Source organism: Macrobrachium nipponense, chromosome 41 (genome assembly GCF_015104395.2).
Source record: "Macrobrachium nipponense isolate FS-2020 chromosome 41, ASM1510439v2, whole genome shotgun sequence".
NCBI lineage: Eukaryota > Metazoa > Arthropoda > Malacostraca > Decapoda > Palaemonidae > Macrobrachium > Macrobrachium nipponense.
Genome location: NC_061102.1, coordinates 25401971 through 25420537, shown reverse-complemented (window position 1 = coordinate 25420537; position 18567 = coordinate 25401971). Strand labels below are relative to the sequence as shown.

The following is an 18567-nucleotide window of genomic DNA, read 5'->3' as shown; positions in this document are numbered from 1 at the left end:
TCTCGCTCCCAGGCCTAGACCTTTTCCAAGCTCACAGGCCCAGAGGAGAAGGAATGTCGAAAGCCTTACGGAGGTTATGGAGAATCCCCACCGATCAGGCGTCCCCTCGGCAGTGTCTGTAGAACGTCCCAGACTGCCAGGGATAGCCATTGGAAAGGCATCCTAAACAGTGTTTCCCCCTTATGGTTAAACCTCCTTACCCTCGGCGGATGAGGAGAAGGAAGATTCATCAACGAAGATTCTTATGAATATACAAGATAATCTCGTTTATGTTATGAATAAAGAAAGAGGAAAATTGGATGGTTATAGTATCATTACTAAAGCATAGCTTCATCTAGGCACCAGGTGCAAGTCAAGTGCCAGGTGCCTGCTTAGACGTCTACCTTGATGAAAGATCCTACCAAAAGCGCATGAAGGAATGCCATGGGGAAGGCACATAGCCAAAGGCCATACCACGTTGAATACCGCTTCTCTTCCGATCAACAAAGTTCAGTAACGTGGGGTCTGGTCAGTACGTGGATAGGTGCCACAGGATAGAGCGGTGACGTCACAGTCTCTCAATGATAGAATTCCTTCGCCTTTACAAAGTGAGGTCTAAGGAACAATAACTTATGAAAGGGATTAATCTCCTTCTGATCTTCTCGAATGGGAAGAAGTTTAGAAGACGAGGCTCCAATGAGGAAATACTTTCGAATTATAAAATTCTTACAGCATCCAGGATTTCCAGCTTCTTTGTGTTGGAAGATGGAAATTGAACAGGGTATCCACTTGAGATTTGTCACGGGATCAGTTTTTCCTGATGGGGCTTCACCTGCCAGGTACTCAAGATGTTGCACAGGCGAACGTAACCCTTGTCAGGATGAAGCTGGTTCTACTTTAAACCCTTTACCTTATGAAGAGAGGCGCTCTCCTCGGGTAACTCACTCTTTTCCCAACATTATGGGCGGACAAGAGATGGAAGATATCAGACTAGGAAGTCAATGAGGGTGCAGGTCTTTCAGCTTACAAGACCTTAGCAACCCTTTTATTGCAAGAATTCGGAGAGTTTCTTGAGTTCTGCCACCCCTCCTTCTCCTAGTTCGTTACTTTTAAGAGGATTATAAGTCATCCTCTTCTGTATATATGCAGCAAACCGATTTTCAGAATGAGAACTTTGCAATTGTTTGGAATTGGACAAGACTTGTATGAGCTCGCATTATTTGATTAGAGGCTTTTTCAAGTAATAGAAGCATAGATTACAGCATTATGTCCATGGATAGGAAGCTTGAATGATTCTCTTCGATCCTTATTTCTCATTAGGATCTCCTTCGTCTAGTATCAATTCGTTTTATTGACGAAAAGAACGAAGTTAGGAGATTTTACATTCTCTCTTGGCCTTGGCGAGGAAAGAATGTAGTAGAGAATTCACCTTAAGACTACGGTATGATCATGTCATATACATATACCGAAGTTAACTCTATGGTTGACAACTGAATTCCTAGTATCCTTACAAAAGTGTTCCTAGTTTAATTCTGTTTACTGAAATGTAAGAGAATTATAGAGGATTCTTTATGGCAGGAGTTATCTCAGGCTTTGCGGGAAGCATATGTAGAAAGCATAATCGTATAAAGAACGAAAATTGCTCAGGATAAGTTCGATAAGTCTGTTGGGAATCATTTTCTTCGTGGCAGAAGTTGTTTCCCTGATCTCAGGCTTTCGAGAAGCATGTTTAGAAAGCATAATTGTATTAAAGAACGAAGATTGCTCAGGATAAGTTTGATAAGTCTTTTGGGAATCATTCTCTTCGTGACAGAAATTGTTTCCCTGAATGGACTATATATTGTCCATAAAAGTTTTTCCTACTGAGAACGGAATAAACATAGAAGGCTCAATGCGCCAGAAGCGCCAGCCTGGCGCAAATGCGCCAGAAGAGCCAGCCTGGCGCAATGCGCCAAAAGCGCCAGCCTGGCGCAATGCGCCAGAAGCGCCAGCCTGGCGCAATGCGCCAGAAGCGCCACCCTGGCGCAATGAGCCAGAAGCGCCAGCCTGGCGCAATTGGCGCTAGAAGCGCCATCCAAGATAATTTTTCGTTTTAGCGAGTTATTAACCTTAGAGTTCACTAGCCTCTTCGACAGAGGCGTAGTAACGGCAAGTTTCGTTCCTGATTTCGTTCCCCTTCTAATCGAAAATGGGTTCGATCCCAAGGAACTATGAATTATTTATTTTAAGCATTTAGGCCAATGCCACAGCTCTCTCATATCACAAAGAGAATCAAGAATCTCTTTTTTCGCCCGGGTTCGCGTTGACAAAAGAGAACCTGTTTGGAAATCAGACACGGAACGTAACGATTCTTAAGAGATCCACTGCAATATGTTGCACGTCCGTGAGAAACTTCTCGATAGACGATAATAATTGTGAAATTAGGTCTAGCATCTATTGGAGAGAGTTGTAAAAAACCTGAGAGAAGTCTTCTTCATAATTGCTTCGCAAGGTGGAAGACGACCAGGCTTCCTATAGATTACTTCATTATTCTTGACCCAAGAGATGTAGCAATTTACGCCATCTTTAGTTTTAAGAAAGGGGAATAAACTTTAGTCTTTTTCCCCTAAATATAAATTCTTAACAGATGTTAAGATAAAGGGCGTCAAAGGAAGAAAGGATGATACTTTATGCTTCATTTTTGGCCTTAGATATATTGGATTCACAGAGATCATAACGTTCTTCTCACAGCATGTTTCGTAAGAAATTTCCCAAAGATTCTGGAGTTTCTATTAGAATCCAGTATATAGACCTGTAAAACCTCTCCATTCTGAGTCGGTCTGCGTGCAGACTGACCAGAAGTAGACATGGTAAGATGATTTTTTCAAGGTAAAAGGCTGGTGGGAATAGGGAAGCTGTCCTCTTCCTATACCTCTGTGAACCACGTACGGGGTGTTTTCTTCCCTTTCAGAGGGAAGAATCACCTTTGTCTATATCTTTTATCAACAACGCAGTATAAGGTTATATTCTGTCTCTGCAAGGAGAATTAGATATAACAGAGAATTAAGATCTTCGGGATCTTATTCGATACCTCTATACGATAAGAGTAGGATATCATGCACTGAGTATGGGATTCTTTTTGTTTGGAGTCCTCAGATTCCGTGTTATGACAAGATGGAACTGCTCCTCATAAAACTTCTTTCAGAAATTTTATGAGGGAATTCCTCGTTTCTCTCGGTCCTATACGACCAAGAAGAAAAGGGAATTTTTTGTGCATTGGAATCTCGCATCAGATTCTATGGGAACTCGGCAATGGGTTCTTGCCAGCATAATATGTCTGGCAAAAGAACTAAAACCCTCTGTTCCTCACTCAACGCTCCAGATAGAGTTTCGTTGTTCAGACAGGGTCCTTACGTTTTCATCTACAGAAGAAGAAATGGTGGAAACGTTTGCCTACAGAGTTTTTGGAATGTGATGAGGGCTCAAAATGCTGCCAGTTAGTATTAAGAGGGATATATATAAAGAGCTAAGAAATCAAGGGTCCACCCAATTTCTACTCTGAGTCTCCTTCGACTTCCAGGCTCCTTCCCTTCCTTCGGGCAAGGATAGGGAAGATTCTACAACGAGAAACCTCATCAACATGTAAGAAGAGATCTCGGTAGCAACAGAAGTAATCACGAAGGATCCTTTTCGGAATAAGACACTTATCTCTCGTACTGTTAGATTTCATATCAATCATGGATGTAGTTGACTACTTCTCCTCCCCTTGCTGGAGAGGCCGAGAGCTCAAAGTGGAAGAAGGTCTTCCACCCTTCTCAAAGTCTCCTGATAAACTATTGTGGTTGTTTAGGACTTTCGGACAATGTAGCGCCAACTAGTCGCTAAATGCCATAACAGGCGTAAAAAACGCCAGAGGCAGACAGTCCCAAGAATCACTGTCATTGTCTGGTGAGGAGAAAGAGTGGGCCTCCAACCTGGCTTAGATTTGCTAGAGGCGAACAAATCGGACAGATAAGAGAGTTCGATGGGGACATCGACAGACATCTTCGAGACTAACAAGCTCGAAGCTCTAGCAAGTGGGTGAACCGGCCAGGCTCCAGAGGCAAGGCTCTAGGCAGGCGCAAGGCGCCAGCCAAGAGCGAGGCTCCAGGCAGGCGCGAGGAGCCAGCCAGGCGCGAGGCACCAGACAAGCGCGAGGCGCCAGCCAGGCGCGAGGAGCCAACCAGGCAAGCGCGAGGCGCCAGCCAGGCTCTAGGCTTCATCCAGAAGAGATCCATTTCTAAGAAAGCCCTGGTCTTCTTTGAAACTATGTGATCACTAAAAACACTTCATGAGTATCTTGATGATTCCTTCAAACAGCTGAGAATTAAAAGTGAATGAAGTGCGAGCTTTGATGAATTCTTGTTCTTTCCATAACAATATGTCATTAAGTACATACTATTAGCTGTCATTTACGGGAGATGCAACTCTGGGTTGACCTTCCATTATACGAAGGATGTCAAGTTGACCTACGAGAGATACGTCTCTCTGGGTTATACATGTTTACAGATAAGTTGCTGGGATAGGGAGTCGACACTGATCCTTAACTAGTGAGTTAAATCTTAATTTAACAGAACTTTATTATTTGGGTTGTTTGAAAGGAGTTTGGGGATAACTCTTTTTCAAGTTAAGCACGAACCCTCGTGTGAGGATCAGGTGATCGGGATCGGTGTTGTGCTCCTTAATTATGCCACTAGGCATAGGTGTTTTGTCATGTAAGTGGATAGGACCCCTTTGACAAATAACCATTAGATTCTTTCAAGTAAGTGGATAAGACCCCATTGACAGATCTACAAGAACTCTTAGCCATAGGTCACATCCTCGCTGAGGCTCTTGAGACGAAGCAGACTCCTAGCTAGCAATAGCTAGGAGGTCAACCCTTTGTCTAAACACATAGGAACCAAGGTTTATTTATTTATTACCTACAATGTATGTTGTTTCCTGTCTATTCAGTAAATTAGCTGTCTCTTACCCTCCGCCAAAGGTGCCAATCAGCTAAGTATATATCTGACAGGTAAGTTGAATGCATAAAAATGTTATTGTCATGATACAATAAAGTTTTGTGCATACTTACCTGGCAGATATATACGATTAATGGCCCACCCAGCCTCCCCTCAGGAGACAGGTGGAAGAGAAAATCTGTCTTAGAAAACGGGAATGGTTCCTATTCCGCCACCCAGCGGCGGGGGCAGTAGATCACCTGACCTACCTGTAGCGTGTGCCGTGAAATTTGAATTTCTATCGGGGACGACGGAGTCTATAGCTAAGTATATATCTGCCAGGTAAGTATGCATAAAACTTTATTGTATCATGACAATTACATTTTATAACTGAGTAATCTTGATTTAAGTGAGGTTATTGAGGTGAAAATATTTTTCTTGTTTGACCTTTGACCTTAACACATGACCTTGTCCACCACGCAATTTGCTTAAGAGTTGGCTTATCTAATAGTCAAATGTATAAGCTTTCCAGAGATACAACTCAAACACCTATTCATTTCCAAAAAATAAGTAACCCCTGGCTCTTGCTCTATAATATTGAATTTATACTTGCAGTTGAACATTTATTTTGCCTTGTATATTATTGGGTGTGCTTTTTTTTCATCAGGAGGAAGTCTTGAAAAGATTAGAGGAAGAGAAAACTAAATTGGAGAAGAAAATGCAACAGGAACGAAAACATTTGCAGGACCAGCTGAAAGTTACAGAAAGTTATCAAGAACAGCTACAGAAACAGGTAATATTGCTTCTGATTCGTATTTATATTGACTTTTTCAAGATAGTTATAAATGTGTTTATTTACGGACACTGTAATTTTCATTGTCTTCATTGCATTGGATAGCTGGAAAGTTTATTTCTCAAAAAAAAAAAAAAAAAAAAAAAAAAAAAAAAAAAAAAAAAAACAGGTTTTTATAGTAGGAAGTCCACCATTTTGAAACAGCTAAATGACAATTTTTAAGGTTGAAAATATAGAATTGTATCTGCTTAATGATGAGAGGAGTATATTGAATTCTAATACAGTATAGGTATTTACAAGTATTATGAGTATGTGTAGTGGAACATTAAGATTTTGATTTTTTATTAAAATTATAAACTGAGGGAGCTTTTGTTTGATACAGATTTTTTGTTTGAAGTGTTTATAATATTTTGTCTGTGTTCATTGTACTGTGACCAGTGCATTCATTAGCATATTTGGCTATTTAATAGCAGCCAACTTTTGATGGGGGATCTACAGCACTATGCTTGAAGTTTAGGTTTGCTTGCAATAGTTATACAGGCGGCCCGCAGTTAACGGCGAATCGGTTTTACGGTAGTTGTCAAAAATATTAATTAAAAAATAAGGAATTTTAAGATATTTTTACGGCGCAAATTTTTGTTAGCAGCACTGTAAGCGCTGTTATGCCTAAGGAAAACATATTGTGTTTAACGGCGATGTTAACCGGTTGAAGGCGCCGTTGACCGACTGCTGTTGTCATAAGCATGGTGACGGGAACTAGCTTTTGTTCCAATACGAATACAAACCTTCGGTCCTTTAACAATAGGAATTAACTTACGGTGTAGCTGAAATTACGGCCGTTGAATCTTGAACAAGGTGGTTAGGCAGTAACTACCAAGGGGCAGGCTAGCCTGCCTGGATGTAGATACTCCACTTTGCTTTCGGCCGTCTTCCGATGAAGACGTATGTTTGTGAGCTCCGGCTGACTGGTCGTTGATCTTTTTTCCCAGTGGGATCCTTTTGGTTTATTTTTTTGTATTTAAATTCCTGCTCGAGAAGCGTTCTCTACACTGCTACTCCCGCAGGTCCCTCCGGACAGGTGCAGTTGGGCCGTGTTGCTTCGGCAATTACCCCAACTCTGTCCTGAATGGAGGACCTGTCGGTTGTCCTGAGAAACTGGCGAAGAGGAAGTCTAGGAAGAAGAGGAAGGTGTCGCCGTCGTCTTCTGCCGCCTCTTCCCCTTCGACTTCTGAGGGCCCCCAGCCGAAGGAGAAGGTAGCCTCCTCCCCCCCCAAGAAGTCTCGCTCAAAGACCTCTAAGGGTCTGTCCCACTCTGGTGGGACAATTGGGGCTTCCGCTGGTCCTCCTGTTCCTTCGGGAACGGGGCCCGTCTCTCCTTCCACAAGGATGAAGATGATGGGGACCGGAGGGATACCGGCTAACACCGGTACCTCCTCTCCTGGCGCCAGAGGTTCTGCCTCGACGCCAGGTACCGTCTCGGCCTCTCGTTCGCGAGAGGTACCGAGTGTACGGCCACCTGCGGGTGACTGTGCAGCCAAGATCTCAGGCAACCGAGTTCGCTCGGCGCCAGGATCCAGGCACTGAGCGGAAGACTGGTGGGAGTCGACCAGGTGACTCCCACCAGGGCAGCGATCGCTTACGTGGCGAGTCCCCTGTACCCAGGGTTGACACTACGGTCCCAGACCAGCCGCGGGCTGAGGCAAGGAAGCGTTCCCCTCGGTCGCCTGGACCAGCCTCGGCTGGTCCAAGCGGCGTGATACGCCGTGAGGACAGGCCTTGCTCCCACCGCGACAGTGGACTCTGCCAGTCCCCTGACCGCTGTTCCCACCGGGACTGGGCGGAGAGGGGGACCAGCAGCAGCTCTTCTGACGCTCGGGACAGTCGCCGCGGTTCTCGGTCCATCCGCTCTCCCCGGGAGAGCCGCTTGACCGGGCCTGCAGATCGATCGCCACCGCGGGTTGGCGAGCGTCTGCAGTGCGCGCGCTGCCCCCCCACCCCCCCCCCCCCCAGCATGCCAGTTCTGCCGGTGGGGGGGGAGCGTCAGGCCTTTCTCTCCTATCCCTTCAACTTCCTCGGGCTACACCGGGAAGGGCGAGGCGATCAGGAGTGATCGCGAGGGGCGCGCTTCTTGCGCTCCCACCGGGACCGGACGGATAGGGGAACCGGCAGCAGCTCCTCTGACGCTTGGGACCGTTGCCGCTGCTCTCGGTCTAGCCTCTCTACCAGTGCAGCCCGATCGCCAGCAGCTCTCCTGAAGAGACTGACGCTCCGTTCTTGGTCCGGCTTTTCTCCGCAGGAAGACCGCTGGTCCAGACCGGCAGCTCGATCATCACTGTGGTTGATGATCGCCTACAGTCCTCCCAGCCTACCGGTTCTGTTGGTAGGCAGGGGAGAAGCTCTTGTAACAGCTCCCCTGACATAAGAGACCGACGCTTTGTTCCTTGGTCCAGCGTTTCTCCGCAAGAAGCCGCTGGTCCAGACCTGCAGCTCGATCGCCACCGTCGGTTGGTGATTGCCTGCAGTCCTCCCAGCCCACTGAAAGATGGACTTCTCCTCATCTTGCCAATAATAGAAAGTACAGAAATATTAAAACTAATATATTGCCGTGGCCTTCGTCTTTCCAGTCTGATAGGCGAACAGAAATAGTTTTAAGCAGACTGAGGATTGGGCACACTTATTTGACCCATCAGTTTATTTTAGAAGGGGACAGCCTCCCAGAGTGTGCTTGCGGTGGCGAGATGCTAACAGTGGCGCACATTCTGGTTGCTTGCCTCAGATATTTTAACCAGAGAGAAAGATATCTTAGGGGTAAATCCCTTTGTGATATTTTGGGAGATGAAGCAGATATTTCTGCTCTCATCTCCTTTTTAAAGTCTATAAACATTTTTAATAACATTTAATTATTTTTTTATCTATCATATTATAGATATACAGTAGTACCTAGAGATACAAAAGGCTCTACTTACGAAAAACTTGAGATACGAAAGCCAATGCGAAAAATTTTACTGCTCTACATACGAAAAGTTTTCAAGATACGAAAGGTTGTTGCTGTAAATTCCCGAGATTCGCCTGGACCACCGAGAACAATTTTAAAACTCCCGCGCCGCCAACTGAGTAAACTCGCCACCATCCTCCCGCTCTCCCATTGGTTCCTGATGCTAGTCACCCCATAAGGTCCTGCTCTCCTATTGGTCAGCATCTACCCCTTGTGCTTTAAGTGCTTTAAGGTTGCTGTAAATTGAAAAACTTATTCATGCAATACATTTAATAAAAAAAAAAAAAAAAAAACATTAGGTAAAGATAGAATAAAGAATAGAAGTGAATGGTTATCATACTGTTTGGTAGTTTCAGTAGTTGAAGAGAGATAATGAAAATTTATGGCTTACTGTGTGAAAGTGATTGCTTGGCGATCGTTCGATACTCGTAAGTGCTGGATGTAAACAGACGTTTGGAAGCTTTTGTTTGTTTGTTTATTATAGTTAATGGTTACTTAATAATTATTTGAAATGAGTACATGCAATACATTTAATAATAAAATTGTGAATTAGATATCAGAAAATATAAAATAAATCAGACTGCCAACAAATACGTATTTTTTAGAATTCTTCTTCTGTTTTATTATTACGTTACGTATACGTATGTTTCATTATAGCTGTCAGTAACTCGGTATCTCCATTAGGTAAAGATAAAATAAAGAATAGAAATGAATGGTTATTATACTGTTTGGTAGTTTCATTAGTTGAAGAGAGATAATAATGACAATTTATGGCTTACTGTGTGCTAGGAAAAATGATTGCTTGGCGCTCGTTCGATACTCGTAAGACGGGTAAGAGCTGAATGTAAACAATCGATTGAAAGGTTTGTTTTTTGTTTGTTTGTGTATTATAGTTAATGATTAATTAATTAATTATTTGAAATGAGTACATACTAATTATTTATACATTTTATTGGCATATTCTAAGCTTTTGGCTCTTAGGTTTAGATGTCAGAATCATAGACTAGGCTACAGTAGCAACCGCTAACATAGGCTAGGCTTATTGCTAAGGGACATATGCTAAAGTCCTAATATATGCAGTAAAAATGGGGTTGAACATTACATGCAGTTGAATATTACTCAAGTATGTACAGTATTTTGCCTTTTTGGAGTCATATTTCTTCCGTCGTAACCCTAGAACATGTGTTTTAGGCCTGGAAATATAATTTACTGGGGTGTTTTTGGAGGGCTTGGAACAGATTAGCCATTTTACATGTAAAATGTGTTCCAAGATACGAAAAAATCATAATACGAAGGCCGTCTCGGAACGGATTAATTTCGTATCTCGAGGTACCACTGTATATATTTATTTATTAAGCATTTTCTTCATTCATTTCTTCATTCATTTCTCATATGGTAATTTATATATGAACCGTTTTCTTCATACACTTATTAACTCATTTATAAATAATTTATTTACTGTCCATTACAGCGCTGAATGGCTTCTTTGGCCCCAGTGCCTGGGCTTTTGCCCTAAAACTCATACATCCATCCATCCATCCCAGCCTACTGGTTCTGCTAGTAGGCAGGGTAGGAGCATCAGGTCTCCCTCACCTGTCCCTTCAACCTCCTCAGGCTACACCGGGAGGAACGAGGCGAACAGGAGTGACCGTGAGGAATGCACTTCTTACGGTCCGGCCACAAGCCTTGTTCGGTCTTGGGACCAACAGATCCTCGCTCAAGTGGTTGGAGGAGATCGTGGGGGGGCTGGCGAGGACGAATGACGCTTCCCACGTGACGGCCCGTCTGGACCATGCACTCAAGAGACCAGGGTGGGCTCCCCCTTCGGTCCTCTGGAGAGGTTTCAACCTCGACGAGGACGGTATTGGCTCTCTCCTGTCAGGTGCTCGCTCAGCCCCACCCAGACGACGGTCACGGTGGCAGCAGACGCTTAGCCTACAGTACGAGTTCGTAACCCTCCGGAAAAACGTTTTCTCCTGACGGTAACGTTTTCCTAGACTGAGCATGCGGTGATGGCTGCTCGTACTCGCTTCTCCAACTGCTAGTTCTGCTGGAAAGGCGAGCGAGTATCCAATCTTCCTCCCCCATTCCCTCTCTCCCTATGGCTATGAAGGGAAGGGGATGGATCCTGCAGAGCGTTCTCCGAAGGATTCCATGTTGGGGACTGCGTTCCTTGGGGGACTTTTGGGTCCTACCGGACGTAAGTCCCCGTCGTTGAGGAAGGATCTTGCCCTATCCTTGATTTCTAGAGGAATCGAGAGGACCACCACCCGATGATCATCTGATGAATTCTGTGGGGGTTTCGCCGAGTGCTTAGACTTCTTCGGAATTTCTAGCACTCTCGTAGTGTTCTGGTCTTCTACGATCTGCAAACACTTGGGTGAAACCACGGTCCAGAGTGGGCGAGACGAGAATCACAGATAATTGTTACTACGATAATCGGGAATCTCGCCGAATGCTCGAATTCCTGGAATTTCTACCGTTCGAGAGAAGCACTGCTGCTGAAGGAAGAATATCTCGGGAAGGGCTCAGCCGGGATGGACCTGATGGTCCATCGCCTCAGTAGGCGGCCAACCCCAGGATAGAGAAGAACGGGTGGGAACATCCAGTTTGGCTTGAACTATCGTCTTCGGTATCCTGTTATCACCAATGAAGTCTTCCTTCGGGGGAAAACTTCTCCTTCACTCTCTTCAGAGAATGAAGGGTGTCGGCTTCCAGTCCTTATTCTTGTTCCTCGAATGGAGAAGAATTTAGGATGGAGGTCTATGTACAGGAACCTACAAATATACTACGTATATTGCCCTCGCGACATGATTCTGTTATCGGTTGAATTGTCCGAGGTGTAGGCACATACCGAAGTTAACTCTACGGATTGAGACGAATAGTATCTTCTTAATTGAACTGCAACTCGGGACTGCCTGCAAACCTCCCAGGAGTTACCAGTTTCGATTTTGAGATACTTATGGTATTGTTATAACAACACCACCTCAGCGTTTGCATTCAGCGAAATCCGTTTTGATTAAATGCAAATGCTCGAGCGTATTTTTTTGCTCTCGATGGTTCTAGCCGAACGCATTCCTTCTTGGAATGGATTATCTGGCAACTCAGGATGACGAGTGAGCGAGAGCTAGCGGTGTATTGGGCTGCCTGCCGCAGCCCAGTACCAGCTGGCTCTCCGAGATAGCACGGTCGGTTTATGTCTCTCCTCTACAATGATTGACTACCCAACAGAATCTCTGCCTGGCAATCACAGACTTAGGTCTCTGGTTGCCTGGAATTCTCGCATATGTGAATGACCATCTCTACTGCATCGCCTTGGACATTGCGATAATTTACAAACAGAGATATCTCAATAGACTCTATCATCTTTCTGTTTACCGCACAGTAACAGAAGTCTGTAGCCTAGTCTTCCGCTGCATCGCACCTGCTGCTGCAATAATGCGGAATGATTTCTTCAGACATCTGAGTTTGTCTTCTAAATATATCTCGTATTCATGGGTGTGCAGTTGTTCATTGTTCACCCCGAATTGTAGATGTATAACGGAAGACATCGCCTGTTCCCTGCCCTGCCAGCTCTACTTCCAAGTATATAGATGTCCTCCCTGGATAACCTGGAAAGAAGATGATGATGATTCAGCCCATGAGAAGCGGTTCTTCAGGCAGTACATCCCTGTGTTTTCATTACTGAAAAGCGCTCCGCTTTCATTGCAACTACGACTTCTCACCGAACAGCAATGAAATAGCGGTTTAGCGTTTTTAGTCCTTTGTAAATCACAGGGATTAAACCGTCTTCGCGGGTTAGTGTCTTAGGTGGGACTTGTCTAAGTTCAAAATCTTGAGAGTTACTTCTCTCGATTCGGCTGTGAAGACATAGGTCTGCATTCACCTTCCACCTTCATCTTCAATGGCACATAGTTTTGTTTCTCCTTAGCTGAGATTCAACTACTACGAGAACTTTTGTCTTGCCATCAAGGACCTCTCTAGAAGGCAATTGACTTTTGCCTTTTGGGCACCTGCTTTGAGAGAATCATCATCTCGCCTTCCGGCATCGGTGGCAGCAGATAGACGATTTGTATGGTCTCTTGGCATAACCCTTCAAAAGGCGAGGGTCACGTGACTACGCCTCGGATGCTTGGACAGCTCGCCTTACGCAACCGAACGCAGTTAGTCGGCAGCTGTCGAAGAGTCCAAGACCGTTACAAGCTACGCTGTGAACTTGTTCGGTTGTTCCAGATCAATCATTACTTCGTCCTACTAGCTTGTTCCAGTACCCATTACCATCGACACCCATGGAGTGTCGGTGTCCTATCCACTCCAGAGACGAGAGACTTTGCCGCAGTGGGGTACGAGGCCGCGAGAGACTTCGCTGCAGTGGGATACGAGACCGCGAGAGACTTCGCTGCAGTGGGATACGAGACCGCGAAACACTTCACTGCAGACGGATAGACCAGTATGGGTACTGGACATCACTCTGATGAGTATGTTGGACTGGAAGATGGATAGGTCATTGCGACCATATCCTTCTTTCCCTACGGGACTGCCCACAGGTCCTTGGAACCTCATTTCCCTGGACCAGTGGTGGATGCTTGCAAGATGTGTTTGCTTACCCAGCTCCTCGACATGACAAGTTGCATCTCGTCCATGGTGTGCAGTTGTAGAGGTAAGAAAGATGCGAGAGTGACTGGCTCTCCCCCTTCCCCGCCTCGTCCATTTCTCGTCCTTCGGGTTGAGGATAGGACTCCATCTCACACTGGCTGGTCAGATGATTGATGCAGTAAGCCTATACATAAGCATCCTTTTTGTTCATGAAACTTACCTGTCAGATATACATATAGCTGTATTTTCTGACGTCCGACAGAATTTCAAAACTCGCGGCACACGTAGTGGGCGGCCAGGTGGTAGTACCCATTCCCGCCGCTGGGAGCGGATATCAGAACCATTCCCATTTTCTATTCATATTTTTTCTGTCGCCGGTGCTGTAAACAACTGTTTGCAGTACCTCCGTCTAGGATTTTTGGATTATCTCGCTTAAAAGTATCTGGATTGACTTTTGGTATCGACTCTGGATTGTTGGATTGGCACGCGTAATAGTGGATTGTTTTTTTAATTTGGATTGGCTTTTCTGTGTACATGATGTCAGGATCAAGTACAGGGAGTTTCAGAGTGTGTGTGAGGGGTGAATGTAAGGTGAGGCTTCTTAAACCTTCAGTTGATCCTCACACAGTTTGTATGGAATGCAGGGGGCATGTTTGTTTGGTTGATGATCGGTGCAATGAATGCAGGGATTTGTCAGATGATAAATGGAAGATGTATGAGACCTATCGGCGTAAATTGGAGCGTGATAGAGTCAGGAGGTCTTCCTCCAAGAGCAGTTCTACAAAAGGTAAGGAATGTAACATTTCTCCTCCTCTAACACCGGTAGATTTTGTTCAACCTAATCCTGTGTTGTTGCCTTCAGGCCCTATTGCTGTGTCTGGAGAAGGTAATACCCTTTCTCTGATTCTCGAGTCTATTCGCGCTCTTGAATCTAAAGTGTTGGCCTTAGAAACTGGCCCTGTGAAAGTTTGTGATCGTGCCCCTAGTGTTGTGGAGGGGGCGTCAGATCGGCCCCATAATGCCTCTAGGCTGAGACCTCTATCGGACTCCCAGGACTCAGGGAGAGGGTATGTCGAAAGCCGCAAGAGGGTTACGGGGGCTCCCCACCGATCTGGCGTCCCTTCGGCAGGCCTTGTTGCTAAGTCCCAGGCTGTCAAGGAGCGCGCACGGGCGCGCATCCTGAAGGATTGCTTTTCATCCTCTGAAGCGTCCTTCCCGCGCAAGGGGTGGAGCGCTCGGAGAGACTCTCGTCCGCTGAAAAGGACTTTTCGTTTTGAGGACGCTTCACGTCCTGTATCACCGCTTTCTTCAGATGACGTTTTTGACGCTTTTCCTCCTCAGAAGAGAGGTAGAGTCTCAACCGACGAGGACGCTGGGTTGCGCGCACAGGCGTGTTCCCCTGAGAAGCAGGTAGCTGTACCTGCGAGAAGGAAGGATGCGTCCCCTCGCCCCTCGCCTTCTCGCAGGGTCAGTCCTGCTCCTTCTACTTCGTCACCTACGAAGAAAATCCTTTTGTCCCTTCAGGACCAGATTTCGTCTCTCATGGCTCAAAGGACTCGCCCAGCAGCAGTCGAGCCTAAGCGGAGAAAGGACGTCAGGCTGCCCGTCAAGAGGACGAAGCAGTCTCCTTCTCTCTCGTCTCGTTCGTCTCTCTCTCCTCCTTCGGATCGTCACCGTTCTCGTTCTCCTGATAGATCTTACGCTCAGCAGGACGCTTTGCGCTTTCGGCAGGACGCTTTCTACGCGAAGCAGGACGCTTTTGAGGACGCTCGGCAGGACGCTCTCCGTTCAAAGCAGGACGCTTTTCGGACAAGGCAGGACGCTTTTGAAAAGCAGGACGCTTTAGAGGACGCTCAGCAGGACGTCTTTCGAGAGAAGCAGGACGCTTTTGGCGCCTCTCGTCAGGAAGCTCGTGCTTCCTCTCGTAGGGACGTGTCTAATAGTAAGACAGTCCCCGTCGTTTCAAAGGACGCTCAACGCTCCCAAGACGTTCGTCCTTCAACAAGTTTTAAGGATCGTCGTAAGGACGAGTCCGTGCCTGAAGCGTTAACTTATAAGCAAAGGAAGGATCAGCGGAAGTCTTTGTTTAAACCTAAGCCTGCTGGACGTACGCCCTCTCCGGATGGACGATCTCCAGTTCCTCTTAGAGAAGAAGGGGAACATAGTAGTCCAGCGAGCTCAGTCGAAGAGGAACCTCCTGTAGCTTCGTCTGTCTCCGACTATAAGGTTCTTGTGCGGCTGTTACGTTCGTCCTTCGGGGATAAGTTTCAGCCGGCAGCCCCTAGGTCTCCTCCCTCTCAACTTTCGTCTTCTAAGTCATTCAAGACTCCTGAGTTTGTCGAGATGAAGACTTCGCTTTCAACCAAGAGGGCTTTCAAGAAGCTCCAAGACTTTATGTCTCGAAGGAAGGACCAGGGCAAGACCACTTTCGCCCTTCCTCCCTCTAGACTCGCCGGGAAAGGAGGCATTTGGTATGAAACCAAGGAGGACGTGGGGGTGAAGGTTCCTTCGTCCGCACTTGGGGACTTCTCCAGCTTAGCAGATGCCCAGAGGAGGTCCCTCTTATCTTCTGCAAAGGTGTCCTGGACTCCTGCGGAGACGGACCACCACTTGAAAGGACTGCTGCGCACGTTGGGAGTCTTCAATTTCTTAGACTGGTGCTTGGGAGTTCTGGACCTTCAGTCTAGAAGCCCTGAATCTCTCAGTCTGGGGGAGCTGTCCAGCGTGTTGTCATGTATGGACAAGGCCGTCAGGGATGGTTCGGAAGAGCTGGTTTCTCATTTTGGAACAGCTTTCCTTAAGAAAAGAGCTCTTCTTTGTAATTTTACCGCAAGGTCGGTTTCTCCCGCTCAGAAAGCGGAATTGCTCTTTTCGCCTCTTTCGGACCATCTCTTCCCCCAGGCTATGGTGAAAGATCTTGCGACTAGTTTGCAGGAGAAGGCGACCCAGGACCTCTTAGCACAGTCTTCAAGGCGCCCAGCAGTTCCTTCTACATCTTCGTTTGTGAGACCCCCGAAGAAAGTTAAACCCTTTCGCGGAGCACCCCCCTCGAGAGCAGCTCCTCGAGGGAGAGGTTTTTCAAGAGGAAGAGCTTCATTTAAACCAAAAACTACCAAATGAAGATCTTGTCCTTCAGACGCCAGTCGGGGCCAGACTGAAGTTCTTTGCGGATGCATGGAGGCAGAGAGGGGCGGACCCTTGGACTCTCAAGATCGTAGAGCAAGGGTACAAGATCCCCTTTTTACATCCTCCTCCTCTAACATCAACTCCCAGAGACCTCTCTCCGTCTTATCAGGGAGAGAAGAAAAGCATCCTTTTCGATCTTTTAGACCAGATGGTCGAAAAAAGAGCGGTGGAGCAAGTCGTGGACCTGGGGTCACCGGGCTTCTACAACAGGATTTTCCTGGTGCTGAAGCAGTCGTCGGGTTGACGCCCAGTCCTGGATGTGAGCAGGCTCAATCTTTTTGTGGAGAAAAGCAAGTTCAAGATGGAGACGCCTCAGTCAGTGCTAGGAGCCTTGAGACCTGGCGACTGGATGGTGTCTCTAGACCTGCAGGACGCGTACTTTCACGTCCCCGTCCACCCTCTTTCAAGGAAGTACCTGAGATTCGTCTTAGGCAACAGAGTTTGGCAATTCAGAGCTCTTTGTTTCGGTCCTCAGCTCGGCCCCGATGGTTTTTACAGTAATAATGATTGAATGTAAGCGAGGTGGCTGCATTCTTCAGGATCAGGATATCTCTATACCTCGACGATTGGCTGATCAGAGCGTCATCGAGAAGAAAATGTCTGGAGGACCTTCAATCAACGTTAGCCCTAGCAAAGTCCCTGGGCCTTTTAGTCAACTCCGAAAAGTCACATCTGACCCCGACACAGTCCATCGTGTATCTGGGGATTCAGATGGATTCAGTGGCTTTTCGGGCGTTTCCATCCCAGGAACGTCAGCAGCTAGGCTTAGAGAAGCTCAGCCTTCCTAGGGAGAGAGACTTGCTCGGCGAGGGAATGGATGAGTCCCTGCTGGGCACCATTTCCTCGCTGGAAAGTTTGTCTCCTTGGGAAGACTGCACCTCAGGCCTCTTCAATTTTTCCTAGCGGAAGAATGGAAAGCCAAGGAGGACCTGAATGCGATCCTAAGGATCTCAAACCCAGTGAAAGACCACTTAAGATGGTGGCTCGACCCTCAGAAGTTGCAAGAGGGGCTTATCCCTAATCTTCTGAGCCCCGACCTAGTGTTGTTCTCAGACGCTTCCATTTCCGGTTGGGGAGCAACACTAGGAGGGGAGGAAGTGTCAGGCTCCTGGAGAGGGGAACAGGTAGCCTGCACATCAATGTGAAGGAACTGGCAGCGATCAACCTGTCGCTGCAGGTTCTTCGAAGGAAAGTGCAAAAAAAAAAAAAAAAAAAGTGTCAGGCAAGGTCATTCAAGTCAACTTGGACAGCACCACAGCCCTTGCATATCTGAAGAATCAGGGAGGAACTCACTCCCGATCCCTTTTTCTCCTAGCAAGGGAAGTTCTGCTATGGGCAGACGTAAGGCAGATCAAGATCCGACGGATTCGTGGCAGGGTACAGAAACGTCAAGGCGGACCTTCTCAGTTGTCAAAATCAAATTCTGCCAACAGAGTGGACCTTGCACCAGGAAGTCTGTCAGCAACTATGGAAGCTGTGGGGACGTCCTCTAGTCGACCTGTTCGCTACGTCGAGGACGAAGAGGCTTCCTCTGTATTGCTCCCCGGTCCTGGATCCAGGAGCAATTGCGGTGGATGCGTTGCTCTGGAGCTGGACAGACCTAGATCTTTACGCCTTTCCCCCATTCAAGATCATGGGGGAAGTCATGAGGAAGTTCGCAGCTTCAGAAGGGACAAGGTTGACTCTGATCGCCCCGATGTGGCCAGCAAGAGAATGGTTCACAGAGGTCATGACTTTACTTGTGGACTTCCCAAGAACGTTGCCCTGGAGGAGAGATCTACTCAAAACACGCCATCACTTCAAAAGGTATCATCCAAAACCAAACCTCTCCTCTCTGGCCCTGACTGCGTTCAAAGGACTATCGAAAAGTTGGCCAGAGCGAGAGGTTTTTCGAAAGCAGCTGCGAGAGCAATCGCTAATGCTAGAGAGCCTCTTCAAGAGCTGTCTACCAATCAAGTGGGCCTCCTTCAGGGCATGGTGCAGAAAGGAAGGAATTTCCTCTTCCACGACCTCTGTGAACCAGATAGCAGATTTCTTGCTTTACTTAAGAAATGTGCAAA

General features: G+C 46.7%; 1 protein-coding gene across 7 annotated transcripts in view; it reads left to right on the top strand.

Moving 5' to 3' along the window:
* Window positions 1–18567, top strand: part of LOC135212618 (tigger transposable element-derived protein 1-like) — a gene marked incomplete at its 5' end in the record, with an annotated part of 202256 nt that overhangs the window by 21447 nt on the left and 162242 nt on the right. For all 7 annotated transcript variants that reach the window (XM_064246201.1, XM_064246200.1, XM_064246205.1 and 4 more), the window contains 1 exon segment: window positions 5605–5730. In XM_064246201.1, coding sequence (XP_064102271.1) covers window positions 5605–5730 — 126 coding nt within the window.